This window comes from Myxine glutinosa, chromosome 1, assembly GCF_964187855.1.
Source record: "Myxine glutinosa chromosome 1, kmMyxGlut1.1, whole genome shotgun sequence".
Taxonomy (NCBI): domain Eukaryota; kingdom Metazoa; phylum Chordata; class Myxini; order Myxiniformes; family Myxinidae; genus Myxine; species Myxine glutinosa.
Genome location: NC_136261.1, coordinates 105159324 through 105179321, shown reverse-complemented (window position 1 = coordinate 105179321; position 19998 = coordinate 105159324). Strand labels below are relative to the sequence as shown.

The following is a 19998-nucleotide window of genomic DNA, read 5'->3' as shown; positions in this document are numbered from 1 at the left end:
TCACGGAAGAGGAAGTGCAGAGGGCATAGAAGAGGATGAAAAAGCAAAGGGCACAAGGCATTGATGGGGTGTGTACAGAGATGGTAATTGCAGTGGGAGAAGTCGGAGTCAGACAAAAACAAAGATATTGTTAAATGTATGTAAGAGAGATGGGTCAATTCTGGAGGAGTGGAGGACAGGGTTAATTGTGCCGATATGGAAAGGGAAGGGGGATATTGAAGATCTGGGGAAGAACAGGGGCATTACACTCCTTATTCATGTCAGAAAGATGCTGGTGAGGATTCTGGACGGGAGGATAGCGATGAGTGTGGAGAAGGAAATTGGAGAAGAACAGCAAGGGTTTAGAAAAAGGGTCGGGGAACGACAGATGGGATGTTTACTTTGAGACAGCTGGTGGAGAAGAGGTTGGATGTGCAAGGTGAAATGGTGTTGGTATTTGTGAATCTGGGGAAGGCCTATTGCGCTGTCCCGAGAGAGATCGTGATGGCTACACTGAGGTAGATGAGAGTGCTGGCAGCAGACGTTAGGTTTGTGAAAGGGATGTACAAAGAAACGAAGAGAAGAGTTTTGGTTGGTGCTGGGATGTCGGAGGAGTTCAGTGTGAACATCGGTTTGAGGCAGGAAAGCATTCTCGGTCCACTCATGTTAATCATGGTGATAGGGCTGGTAAGCAGGAAAGGTATTCTGGGGAGGATGTTGTATGAGGACGATCTAGCTGTTGTGGTGGAGAGTGGGTGGGAGATGCAGGAAGTACTGGGGGGTGGTGGGGAGGGTACTACCTTCATGGTCTGGTGGGGGTGGCACTGACAGAGCAGACAACAACAGAGGCTGCAGGTTTGCAAGAACAACTGGGTTAGGAGGATTGCGTGAGTAAACAGGGTGGATCGGAGGAGGATGGATGAACTGAGGGAGGAGATTGTTGTGCAGATGAGCATGACGGGGAGATTGGTTAAATGCCAGCTGAGATGGACTGGACACGTGTTGCGGATGGGGCATGAGAGAATGGAAAAGAGGGCAAATAGGTTGAGGAAGTAAGGTAGAAGGAAAAGAGGTAGACAGTGGTTGAGATGGGAGGATTGTGTGAAGAGGGATATCAGTAAGGTAGGGTGGTTGGAGAGTGGAGAGGGTTGACTGAGGACTGAGGACAGAGGGGAGTGGAGGAGGATTGTGCTCAAGGTAGGGTAGGGCAGGGCAGGAGATTGCTACCATTGGACCCTCACCACTTATAAAGGGAAGAGAAGGAGAAGAAGATTTTAGCTCCTGGTAGTTGGTGAATAACATCGGCATGGCCACCGAAGGTGGAAGGAGGTTATGTTTTCACCCCTTTCTCTGTATATCTGTGTGACTGTTTGTCTGCCTGTGAACAGGATATCTCAAAAGGTTGTGGACGGATTCGGGTGAAATTTGGTGCAGAGTTTGGGTATGAGACAAGGACTAAATGATTAGATTTTGGTGACGATCCAGATCTGGATACTAGGATTTTTAAAGTGATTTTCACCATTGAGAGATATGGCCAAAAACGACATAAGAAGAAAAGAAAGAAGAGAACTGCCTTTAGAGGCCATTTTTCCCTCCAGAGCGGGGGTTGGCCTTTTTTGGGCACCGTGGTCCCCTTTTTGAACCAATGTTTTATGGCCGGATGCCTTTCCTGCCACCAACCCTGTTAGTCGCCTCTTACGAAACACAGGGAATTACCAGTGAACTGGTACACAATTTGCCGACCTTGGAAGGATGACAGGCTGAGTCAACCCCCCTGGCGTTAATTCAGCGATCGACCAGGATTCGAACCTAGGATCCCAAGCCGGCACCCTAACCGCTAAGCCAACACCAGGGCCAAAAACAATATATAGCACGATATTTCAAAAAGTTGTGGATGAGTAATGACAAAACTAGGTGGATGAATTGGTTAGGTGACAATAACAAGCCGATTTGATTTTGGGTTAGATCCAAATCCAGATCCTGCCTATCAGTGGAATACAAAATGTAAACTGTTCAGCCTAGTGGCGGCATTCGCTCTACCGAGTGACATTTTAATTTTATTCTGGGATGCTGTATTTTGGTGTGTACAAACACACACACACACACACACACACACACACACACACACACACATACATTGTTGGCCTACTTTCCTGCAATATATCATTTTTTCCTGCATCACCTTGTGCTTCTCCATCACCTCGTGCTTATTCTCTCTATTCAGGTTTGCCAATGCTACCCAGGCCATGCAACCTCATTTCCACAGGAAATAAAGGATCTGTTACAAAAACGTCATGGAGATCTGCACCCTGATCTGCGCATGGTAAAGTCAACCCTGTACTGCTCTGGTTCTCTCTGTCGTCGTTATTTAAATTTGTAAGCCTCCAGTTTTACCTTTTCTTCACCTCCAGACTTTGTGCAAAGCTTTGATATTGCTTCGGAACAAGGGCTTACTCCCTCCTACATCTCTGCTCGAGCTCTTCTTTGAATTGCTTCGGTGTCACGATAAGCTTCTCCGCAAGGTGACACTCTTACTTCTTTCTCCTTCCCCAAATTTTCTTTCACCCATTTATTTATTCTTGCATTTCAAGCACTCATTTCAGATGATTGTTTTCCAGCTTAAAACATAATTTCGTCCTTGATATAACTCTCTTCAGCTCTGCCTGATCTATTGAAGAGAAGCCAACGGATAAGTCAGAAAATTAAATTCAATGGCATCCCGGTCACAATCAAAAACCTAAGTGGAACTGGACGAGCCAACTTGCTAGTCAGGAAATGATGTCAGTTTATTTCAGATATGTAACAAGGAAACAGACAAGTGATGCAAACTGGCAACTTGCAGAAAGACCTGGAAAAAGGAGAGGAAGACAAAAATTTGACAATTTTAATAATCTACTAGCTCCAAATTACAGGAAATAGAAAAGAATGGACCATATTTATGGAGGCCTTCATCCTGCAGTGGAACGAAATAAATGAGTCAAGTAAAGCTCTGGGTCTTTCCTTTGTTAAATCTACAGGGTGATCAATAGTTAAGTCCCTATTTTAAATATAAAATACCATGTTTATGTATATAAAACAAAAAAATGTGGTTTCCTCCCCCCCCCCCCCCCACCCCCTCCCTGAGATGCCATCTATTGGCAATTTAATTTATTAACATCAAATTTCAGCATAAGCTCCTGCGTTCTCAGCACGTTGTTTTTTGGGGTTTTTTTCAATAGTTCGACAACATTTTCCACTGAACGCCAAAGAAACTCCTCTGTCAAATCGACAAAAACATTTCGTATAGAACTTTCTAAATTTGTCCAAATTGGTGGGAATGCTGGCATACACCTCTTCTTTACCCAATCCCCACAAAGGAAAATCGTTAATCAGGATAACAGATTTTGATAACAGTGGTTATCAAGCCAATTACAAACTCCAATCGACAAATGTAGAGGGGCACCATCTTCCATAAAAAATTGTTTCATCTGTGTTGTCCCATTTCTGAATTTTTGATTGGGAAACACATTTAATGCACTCTTAAAAGATGGGCAGCACGATTGTGAAACACACATTTAATGCACTCTTAAAAGATGGACAGCACGATTGTGAAACACACATTTAATGCACTCTTAAAAGATGGACAGCACGATTGTGAAACACATTTAATGCACTCTTAAAAGATGAACAGCACAATTGGGAAATACACATTTAATACACTCTTAAAAGATGGACAGCACGATTGTGAAACACATTTAATGCACTCTTAAAAGATGAACAGCATGATTGGGAAACACATTTAATGCACTCTTAAAAGATGACAGCATGATTGGGAAACACACATTTAATGCACTCTTAAAAGATGAGCAGCATGATTGGGAAACACACATTTAATGCACTCTTAAAAGATGAACAGCATGATTGGGAAACACATTTATTGCACTCTTAAAAGATGAACAGCATGATTGGGAAACACATTTAATGCACTCTTAAAAGATGGACAGCACGATTGTGAAACACACATTTAATGCACTCTTAAAAGATTAACAGCATGATTGTGAAACACACATTTAATGCACTCTTAAATGATGAACAGCATGATTGGGAAATGCATTTAATTTTAATGTGCTATTAAAAGATGAGCAGCATGATTGGGAAACACACATTTAATTTTAATGCGCTATTAAAAGATTAACTCGACACCTCTAGTCAATGTCACCCTCCCCACGATCAATGTCAGAACGAGCTGATTCGTTATACGGTCACAGATCGTTGGGTTAATATGGCTTGGAAGGGTTAATGAAGGAAGGGTCAGGATGGGGGATGACATGACTCGAGGTGGCAATGCACTGCCTGTTTGAAGCCCTGGAGGAGAGAGCAGCATTTCGAAGGTGGTTCCCTTGGAGATTAACAAAGCAGATGAAGTGTGCAGTAAGCCTGAATTTTGGAAGTTTAACTAGAAGGTGTTACTGGAAGAACATGTGCATCCTGGAGTTGCCAGTAAGGGTCGGAGCACTGAGAGAGCAGTGGGAGCAATATTGGAGAAGAGGCGGTGAAGAAATCTGCCTTGTATGCACAGACATGGCTGAAATATGAAAGCAACAGATATTGTGCTTTGGCCTCCATTGTGATTGCTTCGGCATCATTTTGGCTTTATTTCATTTTGCCTTTGAGTGTGGCTTCTTATCCTGAGCAGTGGCACTGATTAATGTTAATGTGAAAGGAATGTACAAGTCAGCAAGAAGCCTGGTCTTTGAAAGGTTGATAAGGAGGAGGTTGTTGTATGAGGACCCATGCCAATAGAGTTGGGGAAGGCAGAATGTGTATTTATTTTTTATTTTGCATCATTTTGATTTGTCTGAGTCATAATGTTCGTTGTCCTTGACCTTCTGTTGCTGTACAAAGTTTAATTTGAATAAACATATTGTCCTCATTCGATATCCTATATTTCTTCCATTTGTGTCTCTCAGACGCTGTACACACACATTGTGAACGATATCAAGAACATCAACGCCAAACATCGTAATAACAAAGTAAACACGGTAAGGATCTTCAGCAGTCTATTGCATATGTAAAGCTATTTTATTTGGATTGAACTATATCCATAAAGTCAGGGTGTAGTTTGTGACTAGACCTGGGTGGCTTTGAGATATCGCTAAAGACAAACTCTGTCTTCGGTGGTATGTTTGAGATTGGAGTATGGTTTATTTTTCTTTTTTTTTGGCACCCTTCTTCATCAGGCATTGCAAAACTTCATGTACACCATGCTGCGAGACAGCAATGCCACCGCAGCAAAAATGTCTTTGGATGTGATGGTGGAAATGTACAGAAGAAATATCTGGTGAGTTTGATAACTGTTATGGATGGTAATGTTAGTAGTGTAATAATGTTGCTTCTGGGACACCTCCGTTTAACATGGGAAATCCCTATCTAATGTCATTTACCCCCTTGTCTTTTTCAAAAATCATAAACACCTCTATTTCTCCCACCCTCATCTTTATGAACCTTTTGTCTGTAGTACCTATCCTTAATGTTGTTCATTAGACCACTCAAACACTACAAATATTTGTTTTCTCTTATAGACCTATCATCCTTCTTCTACATATCATCTGGCAGATTAATCTTTGACCCATTCACTTCCATATTAATTCTTTCCCTCCCTCATTGCCCCTAAACACCTATATTTCTCTCACCCTGTTCTTTACGAACCTTCTAACCTTTTGACATGTTATCCTTATTCATTAGACCACTTAAACAACTGTGATCCTTCTGACCTCATGGACCTTTTAACCTTTTACTCTTAATATCATCTGGTGAATATAACCCACTCAAACAACGACCCTACAAATATTTGTTTATGTGTGGGAAATAATTTAATTCTCCTACAACTCTCCTCACCGTCTCATCCAACTCACCGGTATTTAAATTAATTCTCTTATTTGTTTTGTGAACTTTTTTACCAGTTGCCTTTTCAATTATACTTATTTGATATTTTTTACATTCATTTTGTTTTCCATTTATATACCACTCGAACCTTTTCTAATTAATAGCTCACTGTTGAGAAATGACGTTGTTTCACTTGGATAACTTCCAAGGAATTCTCTTTGTCTTGTTTCCTGTTTTTCACAAACACACGCCCTCAGTTTCCAAAAGCTGACAAGCACTTCAGTTCCCCGAAATACATTTTGTTCATTATAAAAAGAGAGGTCTCCGAATGGGACATTTAAACATTGTGAACGAAGATGAGCTTGTCTTATTCCAGTCTTTCCTCTGATGAAGAATACTCGCCAGGACATTGGTAAGTTCATTTGGTATTAAACACTGTTAATGAGAGCTTTGTATGTGATTAATTATACAACTAATAATTTATTTTTCCTATTCATTGCAGCAATTCAAATATTGTAAATATCCTGGCAGAATTTCAAGTTGTTTCTCAAGAGTTCCACAACGAACTGAATACGGGTTTGAATAACCTACCTCCGAGATGGTGGGCTCAGAATGAATTCAATGTTTCACCGTTCTTAGAAAATTCACGTGAAAGGTATGATAGAAAATAAAAAACGAGAGGTGTGTGCATGTGTGTGTGCATGTGTGTGTGTGTATGTGTATGTGTGTGCATGTGTGTCTGTGATTAAAATAGAGAGATCGAATTGTGAGGAACAGAAATGAAAAAATGAGATTGTGTGTGTGTGTGTGTGTGTGTATGTGTGTGTGTGTGTATGTGTGTGTGTGTGTATGTGTGTGTGTATGTGTGTGTGTATGTGTGTGTGTGTGTGTGATGTTTTGTCAAGCTTACTTCAGCATAGTAATTTCTCCTTATTTTGTTTGCAGCCTCGAAGACCAAAGCTTGGAGTGGGACGATTTTGGACTCCATAGGAATGGTTATTTCCTACCAACCTGTGAACCTCTACATTTTCAACTCAACGATCTTGACGCTAAGCTGGATTTTTTCGAGGTAAGCATGTGTGTACGTGTGTGTGGTTCACCGTTTATAATAGGTACACCATATCCCTGCGCATCGTAAGAGGTGATTCAGGGTTGGTGTCAGGAAGGGCATCCGACCCTATATTAATAATAATAATAATAATACATTTATTTTGTATAGCGCTTTTCAAGACGCTTTGACATGGAACATAAATATGAAATAAATATCTCTCCCCTCTTGTCTTTAATAGAAAGAGATTCAAAACCTGAAGACATCTGCTGAACCAACCTTTGACTTGTGCTGGGAAGAAATTGATGACTTATGCTGGGGAGAAGTTGAATGTATACCTCAAGAAAAATGTTTTAATAATATAAAGATTTTAATGTTTTCAATATTTATATATATTTGTTTTGTTTACAATTATTTAATTATTAATTACAAAAAGAGAATAAAGGAGGGAACGGGGAGGTGCACCCCTGCCAAAGACCCTTCACCCCCCTCATCCCACCCCTCCCCTCCCCTTGTGTGTGTGGGGAAGGTGGGGGTGGGATGAGGGGGGTGAAGGGTCAAGGGTGGGGGTGCACGGAGGGTGGGGGATGATGGGTGTGGTCTGTGTGGGCGGGGTCTGTGTGGGCGGGGTCTGTGTGGGCGTGGTCTGTGTGGGTGTGGCTTATGATTTTAATTTATTTAAATTTTTTTTTATTACCACTAATTAAATTAGCTAATCTGGGTGGGGTGAATAGAAATGTTGTTTAATGAATTATTAGCTTTGTTTTTTGTAATTCTTGCGAGTAAAATGAACCCAAGATTTCTTCTCGATTTATATCATTTAATTTGTAGGTCCAAGGGACTGTATCCATTACATCAACGATTATAAATAATTCATTAGTCCATTTTTGTGTATAACCTTTCTCAAAATGGCTTTTCCATTTGTATATCCTTACAATATCACCAACTTTGAACTTGGGCTTTCTCAAATTAATCTCCTTTTCATATTCTAATTTTGTAAATGTTTCTGATGGTTTTGATTTTGTTGATGAATGAACTGTATTGTTGTAATCATCTACAATATCCTGAATTAAATACACCCATTTTTGAGAACCGAGTTGTGTGAATTTTTTATATAATTTCTCTTTCAAAGTACGATTAAAACGCTCAATAACAACTGCCTTTCCTTCATTAAAGGTGCTGTATAATTTAATACCCTTCCCCTTAAGAAATTTCATGAATATTTTGTTATAGAACTCTGTTCCCTCATCAGTCCATAACTTCTTTGGTTTCCTTTTATCCCGATCAAATATTAGCTTAAAGGCTAACATTAAAGTATCACCCCTTTTATTTTTTAAAGGGACAACCCAGGCAAATCTACTCCTCAAATCAATAACGGTTAAAGCATACCTGTATCCCCTGTCATTATTCAATTCAATTAAATCAGCGGACCATATGTGGTCGGTGTATTTAGAATAAACCTTCCTTCTTTTAAACTTTGTGATTATAGGTTTGTGTAATTCTTCAGCCAAAAGCTCCTCAGTCTTGATGACATCATTAGAGCCTAATAGTTTTTTGAGGAATAACCAAGACCAAGTTTCAATTTAGCATTTATCAAATTTCTCACAATAAACCTATCAACTTTCTCTCTCAACGTTGGATTTTGTATCAAAGACAAATTATACAACATTTCGCTGTCGGCTTTATGTTTTTCAGTCAACGTAGTGGTTTTCCCATAAGCAATATCATGCTTCATACACACTTTGTCAACCCTATTTGTAGGTTTAGACCAAGGTTTAGGATTGTCAGCCTCATCTAATCTTTTATCCAAGTTTGTTCCTGGACCACAGAAAGAATACCCTGGAAGGTGTAATTCCCCTGGAATTCCAGTTGTTGTAAATTTACTTCCTGACAGAAACTTTTGTATGTCTCCTCCTCTTTTAGGAGAGATGAATTGGCACTTTTTAGAGCCACATACTTGACATATTCCTTTTTGATAAACTCTATTATTTTTAGCTTTAACATAAGAGATATTTTTAGATTTAGTTTTCTTTTTACATTTGAGACAATAACTCATATTTATTTATCAGAAAAATTCCGACAGAGTATCAAAACCTTTTTGGTTTTCAACATATACATTTCAATCTTTATTTTTAAAACATAAAGAATCCTAAGGAATGCCTTCACTCTCTCCTCCATTTATTTACAAATAAAAACTAACTAAAGTCAATGACACCAACATCATCAATCACATAATCTTTTCCTTCTTCTTCTTCTTCTTCTTCACCACTTTCTCGTTTAAATCTCCCTGAAATTGAAGACATTGACGTTCTTATTTTTGAAACCATTATCTTCATAAGAGTTGTTAATTCTTTAATTTCCTCTTCGGTGCGTTGAGATTGATTTATTTGCTTTAATACACTCAATCTTTTATGAATCTCACTGATTTCCATCTTTTTATATTTTTCCTCCCTCTCTCTTTGCTCCCTCTCCTCCTCCTCCATTTTCTCCCTCTCCTCCTTCTCCTTTTTCTCCCTTTTCTCCCTTTCCTCCTTCTCCCTTTTCTCCCTTTCCTCCTTCTCCTTTTTCTCCCTCTCCTCCTTCTCCTCCTTTTTCTCCCTCTCCTCCTTCTCCTCCCTCTCCCTTTCCTCCTTCTCCTTTTTCTCTCTTTCCTCCTTCTCTTCTTCAACTCCTTCCTCATCCCTTGCTACCCTTGAGTTTGAACCCCAAAGAATATTATACATATACTCATCTGGATTTTGAGATATTCTTGTATCTATAATTATTTTTCTCATAATAGGATACCAATAAGATTTGTTGACGATTTCTAAAAGTTTTATATTTCATAACTTTGAGAAGTTCATTTTTATTTAATATTTTAAACAAGTCTCTATTTGTGGGTTTAACAATATCAGTATAAGGCCAGTTTTTAATGACAAAATTCCCATGTATATGCTCCAAATCATAAGGTATGTAATACCGAGCACCCTTTTCTTGTAGGTATCCTTGAATACAAAAATTATAATTCTCTTGTAGTCTTCTTCCTGCCATTTATGTATCAGAAATATATGTGAGATTAATATTATGACAGGTAATACCACCCCATCTTCCCACTACCAAATCGGTTTGTATTCCTCGGCTTTCTATCCTTATCTCATTACCTTCCTTCTTTGTCATGCGAACCATCGCTATACTATCATATATTTTTCTTTTCTTAAAATCACGTATTTGTTGTTTACTAATTGTACTTCCACATAAATCCTTATCCTCACCAAGTGGATAATATTCTTCTTTACGAGACTGATTTAAATCATGTAGGTCTTCTATGTTTATTGAAAAAGACCAATTATACCCTAAATCAGGCATATCATACCCCCATTTATTAATTCGCATATTAACTAAATGTCCTTCTTTATAAAATTCAATTGTAAGCAGGTAGTTAAATTCAATGAGGAAAGGTGTATGGTCAGTATAACCAGGTGTTGTGGTTGTAAATTTTACTTCTTTCACAAAACGTGCTGTTTTCTTTAAAAATATATATTGTGATAAATCACTTAATCTAATTAAGTCATTCGCATCTGTAGGGTTTGGATAATTGATTAATTTATAAGTATTCTTCATATTAATATTTTTACTTACACTATATTTTTGTCGTTCAGCCTGTGCCTTTGTATAATAATTTGATAAATCAATATCCTGAGAGGATTTTCCAAAGATAGAACCATCTTTTCCAACATAAGTCATTTATATTAGATTTAAAATGATATCATAAAAATTTTCATTATTGTTGAGTTGAAATAATACATATAAACATAATTGACCACAACATTTAGAATTAATTTCTTGAACTTGAAATGTTTGATAAACACCATTCTGTAAGAATTGTATTACTTCAACAGGTGGTGGCATACCATAACTATCAAAATAATATTTATCCTGACTATTATGAATACAAACCCAATGAGAACCATTCTGTGTGTCTAAATTCATAATAATATTCTTTGTATTCTTATTTATATGTATTAATTCATCTCTCATACAAATAACCACATTATCAATTTTTAGTGTTTTACAATACTTAGCTAGTTCTATATTTGACGTTGTATTCTTTCCAAATTGTTTAAACCATTTATCCATTTATTTATGAGAAAGATACAATCCATTACCCCGTTTAGTTAGTTTAACACCCGCTTGAGCGATAGAGGAAAGCATATCTCCAACCAACAATCTAGCTTTATCAGGTAGACTTTCAAGTTTTTGAGCAAAATCTACAATTACACCACTTCCACTAATTTGTTTCTCCAACTCCTTGTTATGTCTTTCCAATTCTTTTTGAGCTTTTAGTTGTGCCTTCCTTTCGTTAGCAGTTTTTACCGCTGCTGAAATACCACCAGTCAATGCTCCCGCCGCACTTAAACCAGCAAATAAAGGAATTAGAAACGGGAGAAATCCTCCTCTTGACTCATCTATTGAATATTTCTTTAACATAGGTTTCGTCATTTTAATTTTAAGTGATCCAACATCATTTAGTGTTTTTACTTGTGTGTGTGTGAGTAAAACATCAATTCTTACAGCTCCTTTTCTTTGAATTGTATTAACATTAATAATACAAGGCTTTTGATTTTGAATACAAGATGTTAATTTATTAAGATTGATTTGATTAACATATACCCCAACCATTTATTTATGAGAAAAAACCTATGTGATATTAATCATAACACCATTATCTGTATTAATCTGTAATTCTGTTTCCTCCAAAAGCAAACAATATGCATTAACCTCTTCACTCTCCCCTCTTTCAATGTATAGAGAAGTATCCACTCGATTAGACTTTATAGTTTCCTTTTGAGAACTCAGGTCAATTGCGTAGATTGTATAAAGTTTTTGAAACGCAACCATATCCAAAATAGGATCATTATTACCATTACTTTCACACACCTTTTGGTAGGACTTGTAGGCTTCCGCATAATCATTTTTTTCCCAATCAATTTCCAATCTATCTCGCGGATAAAATGTGCCATCAAGAGAAACCCGAAGTTGTTTCACCTTAGCATTATCACTCAGCGCATTATTCTTATTAGTACCGTCCTCTCCATCTGGTTTTTTAAAAATGAGCCAGAGGTATCGTGGCTTTCCTTGAAGAACACCCAAATTCCAAGTGTAGGTAGTGTGTTCCAGTTTAACGTGTTGACATCTTCTTTTAAGGTATGATACATTTAGCGGTTTCTTTGAGTTAAGTCTTCTATTTAACATCTCTTCCGTTTTAAGATTAGGAGTATATTCACTGATATACCAACACAAATCATTAATAACAAATTTATTGTTGTCTCCAAAAGCATTTTCATCCCCAAAAAGCAACCTATTTACATTATCATTCCTTTGTAGTTGAAATCTAATTTTAAGACCATACAAAACTTTATCATAATCGCAAAATCCAAATATACCTTTAAGAGGTACTGCTACGGTAAAACTATTCACTGCTTTTGTTTCATCATTATACATTGACTTCCTTTGACTATAACCAGGGTCTGCGTTTGTACCCGTTGACATATCAGGAATAAAACCTTCAACAGCTCCCTTACCCATTCTATCACTAAACGAATATAGTGTAAATTTCATCATTTCAGATGTAGCAGAGACATAATCAACCGCTTCAACCTCTTGTGTTCCAATATACAGGCGGACACTGTCAAACATTTTCCAGAAGAAATCATTTACGAGTGTAGCATTAGTATTATTCGCAGCCTTAGTGAATTTAAATTTACACAGCAAGAAACTATCAGCTATATTCAAGTAAGTTTGTTGATTATTTATTTCAAAACTTTTTGTTCCGTTTGAATTCCAGTCTGTTCCTGTTATAGCATTTACCTTAAAATAGTCTTCCTTTTTAGTGGAGTTTGAAATGATAATCGTATCATCCAAATCATAGATACTATCAATCGCTTCCATACTTGTATTTATATAGCATTAAAATTGTTGAAACCCTGACCCAAGTATTTTAATGATTTTTTGTCGTTCTTGTGAAGATAGTTGAGTTTTACCTTTTTTTATTTCTTTGATTGCTTGTAATTTATGAGACTCCTTTTGAGCATCTTTTATACTCTTTATAGCACCCGCAACGGAGCCCACGGCAGAAGCAGTTGAATCAATTAGGTCTTTATGTTTAAGGATGGTTGAACCAATACCCATTAGAGTATCAATTATCCCATCTCCTTTATTTCGAAATTGATGACCTACACCTCGTTGTCTCTTAGGTTTATAGTATCCTCTACCCACATACCTTGTATAGTCTGGTGAAAGGAACATGCCCTCCCCTGTAATTATTTTATATTTTCCCAACTCGTGTTTTCTCACAATAACCATTATTTATTTATTGAAAAACTTCACGTAGGTGAATTCTGATGGATATAATTTCATCATTAAAGGATATCATACGATTATCTTGGTCGGTTATCCTAAAACTTACTCTGTATATGGTTTTTCCTGACACAGGTAAATAGACAAGATTTTTTGGTTCCATATTAAATTTATAACCAATCGGGGTTGAGTATGCACTGAATGAAAATATTGTATTTGTTCTTATTCCATCGTTATAAGCACCATCAATCAAATCACAATGAATTAATACTGAATTTATACCGGAGGATATTTGGATAACATTATCACTGTAAAACGTCCCGTTATTTTCAATCTTTTTTGAAGAGAAACCCAATAGCTCTCTAAACGAATTTTCAATCGTGAAATCAACTTTATAATTATTTTTAAGTTTAATAGTTGATTTTGAAGTGTGTTTTTGAATATCTATTACAATATTTTTTGGTTCATCACCTTTTTCTTTCATAAGGCGAGAGACTTCTGAAGATATTTGAGAAATCTCGTAAGCTCCAGGTGAAACGGTTATAGTTTTATATCCACTTCCTGGATTATAACTAAACTTGTTGTTTTTCTCTGTGATATTAAACAAGGTATTATAAGTTTCCATTGACAATAAAGATGCCTCATATGAGGTAAGGGGGTCAAGTTGTAGTGGGTAAGGGAATGAAGCTGTGTAATCGCTCGTTGTGAAATTAAAACTAAGAATTGTGCTTCTCATCTTATTTAATATCTAATAAAATATCTTTGTATTGACATTTATTAATTATTTTCATATTCATCAACTGATCTAAAATGGCTGAGGATTCATTAAAACAATTGTTGTTTCCAGCCTTCTTACTACCTAACAACAATAATAGCCTATTAACTAATTGTGATGGGTCATTTGGAAGAAAACTAACACCCGAACCAAGCTTACTTAAAGCATCAATAATATGTTTCTCCTTCTCATTCTTCTTACTTTTACCAGCAACAGAAACTCCATAATCAAGTGCATTTAACAACTCAATATATACCCTATCTTCCTCTCTTTCCATATCAAGTGGTTCCTCAAAATATTTTGAACCGCTGAATCCGGGGTTTGTTAGAAGAAACATTAATCTTGGAGTTAATTTAACATTTGGTTGAGTAGAACTCAAGAACATCAATTCATCATTAAATATCAATACCTTTTCTTCCACAAGATGAAACACTGCTGGTTCTTCTGTTGGAATGAGACCTGCTCTGGTTTTTGAACCCGCCGAATATTCATTGTTTTGAAGAGCTTCCACAACATAATTAGGGGGTTGATTTACCTGCTCAAGTTTCCGAAATAATCCCTCGTCATCATATTCTAATTCACCAAGTTCTTGTTTTGTTATCTGACTAAAATCTTTGAGCATTTGAAGTTTTTTCGGAGTAAATTCTACCGTGGGAACTGTAGGTGATTGTTGAGTTTTCAAAAGTGGTTTAAAGAATTTCTCTTGTTTTCTTTCAAAGGCTTCTTCACCAGTTAGTTTCTGTCTCCGTTTCTTCTTTATCTCTTCCTGTTGTTTAACAACTTTTGAAACTAATTGTTGATGTTCCTTAAACTTTCTTTCTCTTTCTTCGGTATTCATTTTCTGTATTTATTTATTGAAAAATATCATTTAATGAATTGTAAAGGTCAATGGGAAAATTTTCCTTTTCTTCATCATTATAGTAAATGTGTTGAAATAAATCTTTTTCTTTAAATATTTCATCAAATTCTTTATTGGTATTAATACGAGTTGTTATTTCTTCTTCACTAATACTTGTATCTCTGCTTTTCATACGTTTGCGTTGAATCTCCTCATCGATATCAAAACCGAATGATAAAATCTTAACTCCATCACCACACAATTGTTTAATAATTTGTCTCATTCCTTCAGGATTAGTTTCTAAAATCCCAAGACCATTAGATTTTACTTTATTTAACTCACTCTTACAATGTGAATATTTTGTAGAACCAAGAGAGACCTCCTCAAATATTTGACCTTCGTTCCTCAATCGCATATGTTCCTCCATTGAAATGTAGTAATAATCTTTCCCTTCTACTTCTCCTGGTCGCTTTGCTCTGGTTGTAGTACTCACAAAACGAATCATAGGGTGTTTTTTAAAAAAACTTACAATCTTTTCATTTTTACTATTCAAGAGTTTAGATTTATGAAAGTTCTTTCCAGAAGCAGATTTACCCACAAGGTTAATAATAATTGTTGTCATTTATATATGTAATTATGTTTAAAATAAAAATACATCCTTTAATATCTCATCTTGTTTCACAACAATATATTTATATTTTCCAATCGTGTGTTTCATATAATTTTCAAATTCTTTTTTACTACATAACGTAGAGCAATTATCTCTCCAAAAATTATTTACATCTATTGAATTTAACTTAAATAAAATAAAAGTATTGGCATTGTTTCTTATTGAGCGTCGAGGGAGTTGAAAATATGACTGACTAAGATAAATACAATTACAAGAAGAATGTCTCCCTCTTGTATAGTAGCTGTCCATTACTGTTTGGTTTCTCTCATTAACACAATCATCAAAGATGACGAGGTTCTTTTTTGATTTATCTAAATCTTGAGGTGAAGGTATATCATCCGTATTATCACTGAGAATACAAGTTATGGGTTTCGATTTTGATTTCTGTGTATCACAAAATAATTGTATTATATCTTCAATATTATAATCATTCAGTTTGTTTTGAAGTTTAAATAAACCGATAATGTCTTCCTTTTTAAGACCTGCATTAAAACCCTGTGAGAGTAGTTGATACTCGGGTTGAAAACTTGACTTTGTAAAAATTATTAAATTATCATAATCTAAAAAATTAGGACCAAGGAGCATCTTTAAAAGTAAACAGGTTTTCCCACATCCGCTTGAACCAACTATTAGACATCTCAATGAATTTGGAATGTTTTTATGGTTATTAAATTTTATCTTATTTTCCCAAACGGGTAAAAAATCATTCATTTATATATTTGGAAAACAAGTCATCCAACTTTTTTTGAGCTATTTAGAAACTCTATATTTTATCCTGAGTTCGGGTTTAATTTCAAAATAATTCATTATTTTATTTATGTAGTATCTTGTATTAACATTTCCATTAAAATTATTTTGAATAATAAATATCATTAAACCCTTATACATTTCCTCAATACAAAGAGTCTCTTTCCTTGTAAGAAATGGTGTATTATCACCATAATGCTTAACATTCATCTCTCTTATTAATCTTGTAAAGTAATTCATTTTTGGTTCTAATTTAAAAGAGTTATATGTTTTTTTATATTTCTTATTATCATTAATTAGAATATAATCACAGAATAAACATTGTTTATATGAATCCTCATCATTAAGCCCCACTCTATCACAAGCCGGACAATTCTCTAATTTATCATATGGAGAGTCTGGAAATTCTAAATATCCTTCAGAACTTATCATATTTATGTGGTAAATTTTTACTTAAACTAAACGCAAGTTTATTCATTAATAAATACAATGTTTCAAAGCACAAAAGACAAATTTCAATCAATCTCTACTTCGGTGGAAGATATAGAAAAATATGTCAAAGATGTTAAATTGAACAAAGATAAATATGGAAATTTTTGGGTAAAACCAGTTATGGAAAATAACATGAGCCCCTCTATTTCATTTAAAGGAAGAGCTCTAACTATACCTGGAAAGACATCCATTAAAGTAAATCTAACAAAAGTTTCTCCTCTACTCCTGGCAATTTATTCAAAGCTTGAAAAAGTGATTGACCACGATACTTTGAAAAAGAATGATAAGACCATTAATAATTCTAGAGGAGACATTTGTATTTTCTTTAATAATCCAAAGGGTGTAGATCTAAGTAAAATGAATGATGTTAATATTTCTGGTGAAATGTCATTTCGTTCTATGATAGTTAGAGATTATTTAAAGATAACTTTTGATATAAAAATTGTAGAGATTGAATCTGTTAATGAAAGAAAGTATATAGATATTGATGGGAATATTTTTCTTGCTAATTAAATATGAGTCAATACAGCAGTGAAGATTTTACTATTTCATTGAACTCGGACGATAGTGATGATAGTATTTCATTGAACTTGGATGATGGTGATGATAGTATTTCATTGAACACAGATGATAGTTATGATACTAATAGTTTGTGCTCAAATGATAGTTATGAGAGTAGCTTTATTGATGACTCTGAGTATGATTCTGAGTATTCATGTGATAGTTATGACTTAGATGATTCTGAGTGAAAAAGTGTTTTAGTTTAAGCACAGTGATATATATAAAACGGAGCTGTAAAGCTCAAAAGTGTTTTATTTTAAGCACAGTGATATATATAAAACACCACGTTTTCTCACGCTATAAATATGGTTTATTGTGATACTTGCGAGAAGGAAGTAAAATATTATAAACAACATATTCTCACCGCAAAACATACATACAACATTTTAAACAAACTTTCCCCTCTTCCACCTGAAACAAAACACTGTTCTACATGTAATAAAAATATCCTCAAGAAAGGCTTCAAAATACATCTTAAAACAAATCTACATTTATCAAATTTTATCACAACTAAAAACTCTGATGGAGCATTCAAAGGACATATTAAAATAAGAGTCTTTAACTTCAAACCTCCTGAACCAGAGTCTATAGTTGATGCTGTAGAAATAGTTAAACCTGCTGTTCAAACGTTGATTGAAAAAACACTAAAGGAAATGAAACCACTTAAATTTTATATGGGAGTAAAATTAGAAATGACAAAGGATGAAGGAGTTATAGATGCACCATACATGAGAACTGAGCCACACTTTATATCTTCATATCAAGATTTTAAAACATCAGGAGTCTATGATGAACTTATTAAACAAGAGCAAGATGTGGATAATTCAATCGTAGGAAGTGGATTCAATATAGGAAAAATTATTTACATAGACATTCATATTCTTAAATCAGATCCTCTAAAAGCTTCTTCTTACATTGATTTACCCAGTGTTATCAAAAATAGAAAAGCAGTTATCAATATCAAAAATAAAGACAATAAATGTTTTCTCTGGTCTATTTTAGCACACTTACATCCTCCACATTTTCATGATGAAAGAGTATCTCATTATAAAAAATATGAGAATACATTAAATACGAAAGATCTAAAGTTTCCGATGACTTTAAATGATATTCCTAAATTTGAAAAGATGAATAATTTATCAGTTAATGTTTATGGTCTAACAGAAACAAACAACATTCAGGTTTTAAAGCTTTCTGACAATTGTAAACAAACTCATATTAATCTTCTATATTTTAATTCAGACGAAAATTCACATTATACATACATCAAAGATATTGCTAAATTAATAAAACCACAAGTCTGTAAGAGAACAAATAAAATATATATTTGTTTGCGTTGTCTTAACTTCTTCAATTCACAAGAAAGATTAGATAAACATTCAAATTATTGTGGCGAACATAAATCAACGGTAATCAATATGCCTAAAGAAGGCTCAAAGATCACATTCAAAGATGAAAATAAAAAGATCAAACATCCATTTGTTATATATGCTGATTTTGAAAGTATTTTAGAAAAAATTGATACTGCTTCTCAAGATCCAAAAGAATCATACACAAATAAATATCAAAAACATACTCCTTGTGGTTTTTGTTATTATATCAAATCATCCGTTGGTGATAAATATAACAAGTTAGAGATGTATAGAGGCTCAAATACCCCAGAGGAGTTTGTGAAACGACTAGAAAAAGACTGTGTTCGATTAACCAAGATAATGAGAGAAACCAATAAACCAATGTCCTTAACAAGTAAAGAAAAAAGGGAATTTATAAAAAACAATGTCTGTCATATTTGTGAGGAGAAAATTGGTAAAGGTCTAAGGTTAGAGACCATTGTCATCTCACTGGTAAATATAGAGGTCCGGCTCATCAAAGTTGTAATATTAATTATCAACTCCCCTCTTTCATTCCTGTCTTTCTTCATAACAACGCTCATTATGATACACATCTATTTATCAAGGAACTCTCAAAGACTTCTGGAAGTATCTCAGCAATTCCAAACACGGATCAGAAATACATTTCATTCACAAAAACAATTCACACATCTCCTATTACTCATATCAGATTTCTTGATACATTTAAATTCATGGCAAGTCCATTGGTTAACTTGGTTCAAAATCTAAAAGAGTTTCCATGTCTTTCAGAGTATTTTTTAGATAAAGATTTTCTAACACAAAAGGGAATTTACCCCTATGACTATATGGACTCATTTGAGAGATTCAATGAAACACAACTTCCTTCAAAAGAAAATTTCTATAACAAATTAAATAATAGTCATATATCTGATAAAGATTATGTACACGCACAAATGTTTGGGAAAAATATAACATCAAGAATCTTGGCGAGTATCACGATTTGTATCTCAAAACTGATGTGCTTTTATTGGCCGATGTATTTGAAGCCTTTAGATCTGTTTGTCGCACTGGATATGGATTGGATCCTGCTCACTACTACACAGCACCTGGATTGGCCTGGAGTGCGATGTTGAAAATGACAAAACAAGATTTGGATTTGATAACCGATGTTGATATGCTTTTGATGATTGAAAAGGCAAAAAGAGGTGGAATTTCACAAGTCTGCTCGAGTAGATACGCAAAAGCAAATAACAAATATCTTCCAAATTATGATCCAACGAAAGAGAGTTCTTACTTGATGTACTATGACGCGAACAACCTGTATGGCTGGGCAAT

General features: G+C 35.0%; 1 protein-coding gene and 1 long non-coding RNA gene across 2 annotated transcripts in view; both read left to right on the top strand.

Annotated features, from left to right (window-relative positions):
• LOC137427217 (protein SDA1 homolog) overlaps positions 1 to 19998 on the top strand; it is a gene marked incomplete in the record, with an annotated part of 71926 nt that overhangs the window by 30477 nt on the left and 21451 nt on the right. The window contains 4 exon segments of the mRNA XM_078775709.1: positions 2204 to 2302; positions 2391 to 2501; positions 4929 to 5000; positions 5199 to 5299. Coding sequence (XP_078631835.1) covers positions 2204 to 2302; positions 2391 to 2501; positions 4929 to 5000; positions 5199 to 5299 — 383 coding nt within the window.
• LOC144891714 (uncharacterized) lies at positions 5509 to 7397 on the top strand. The gene is made up of 4 exons (XR_013623059.1): positions 5509 to 6256; positions 6347 to 6499; positions 6790 to 6913; positions 7134 to 7397. It is a non-coding gene; the product is annotated as an uncharacterized LOC144891714 (long non-coding RNA).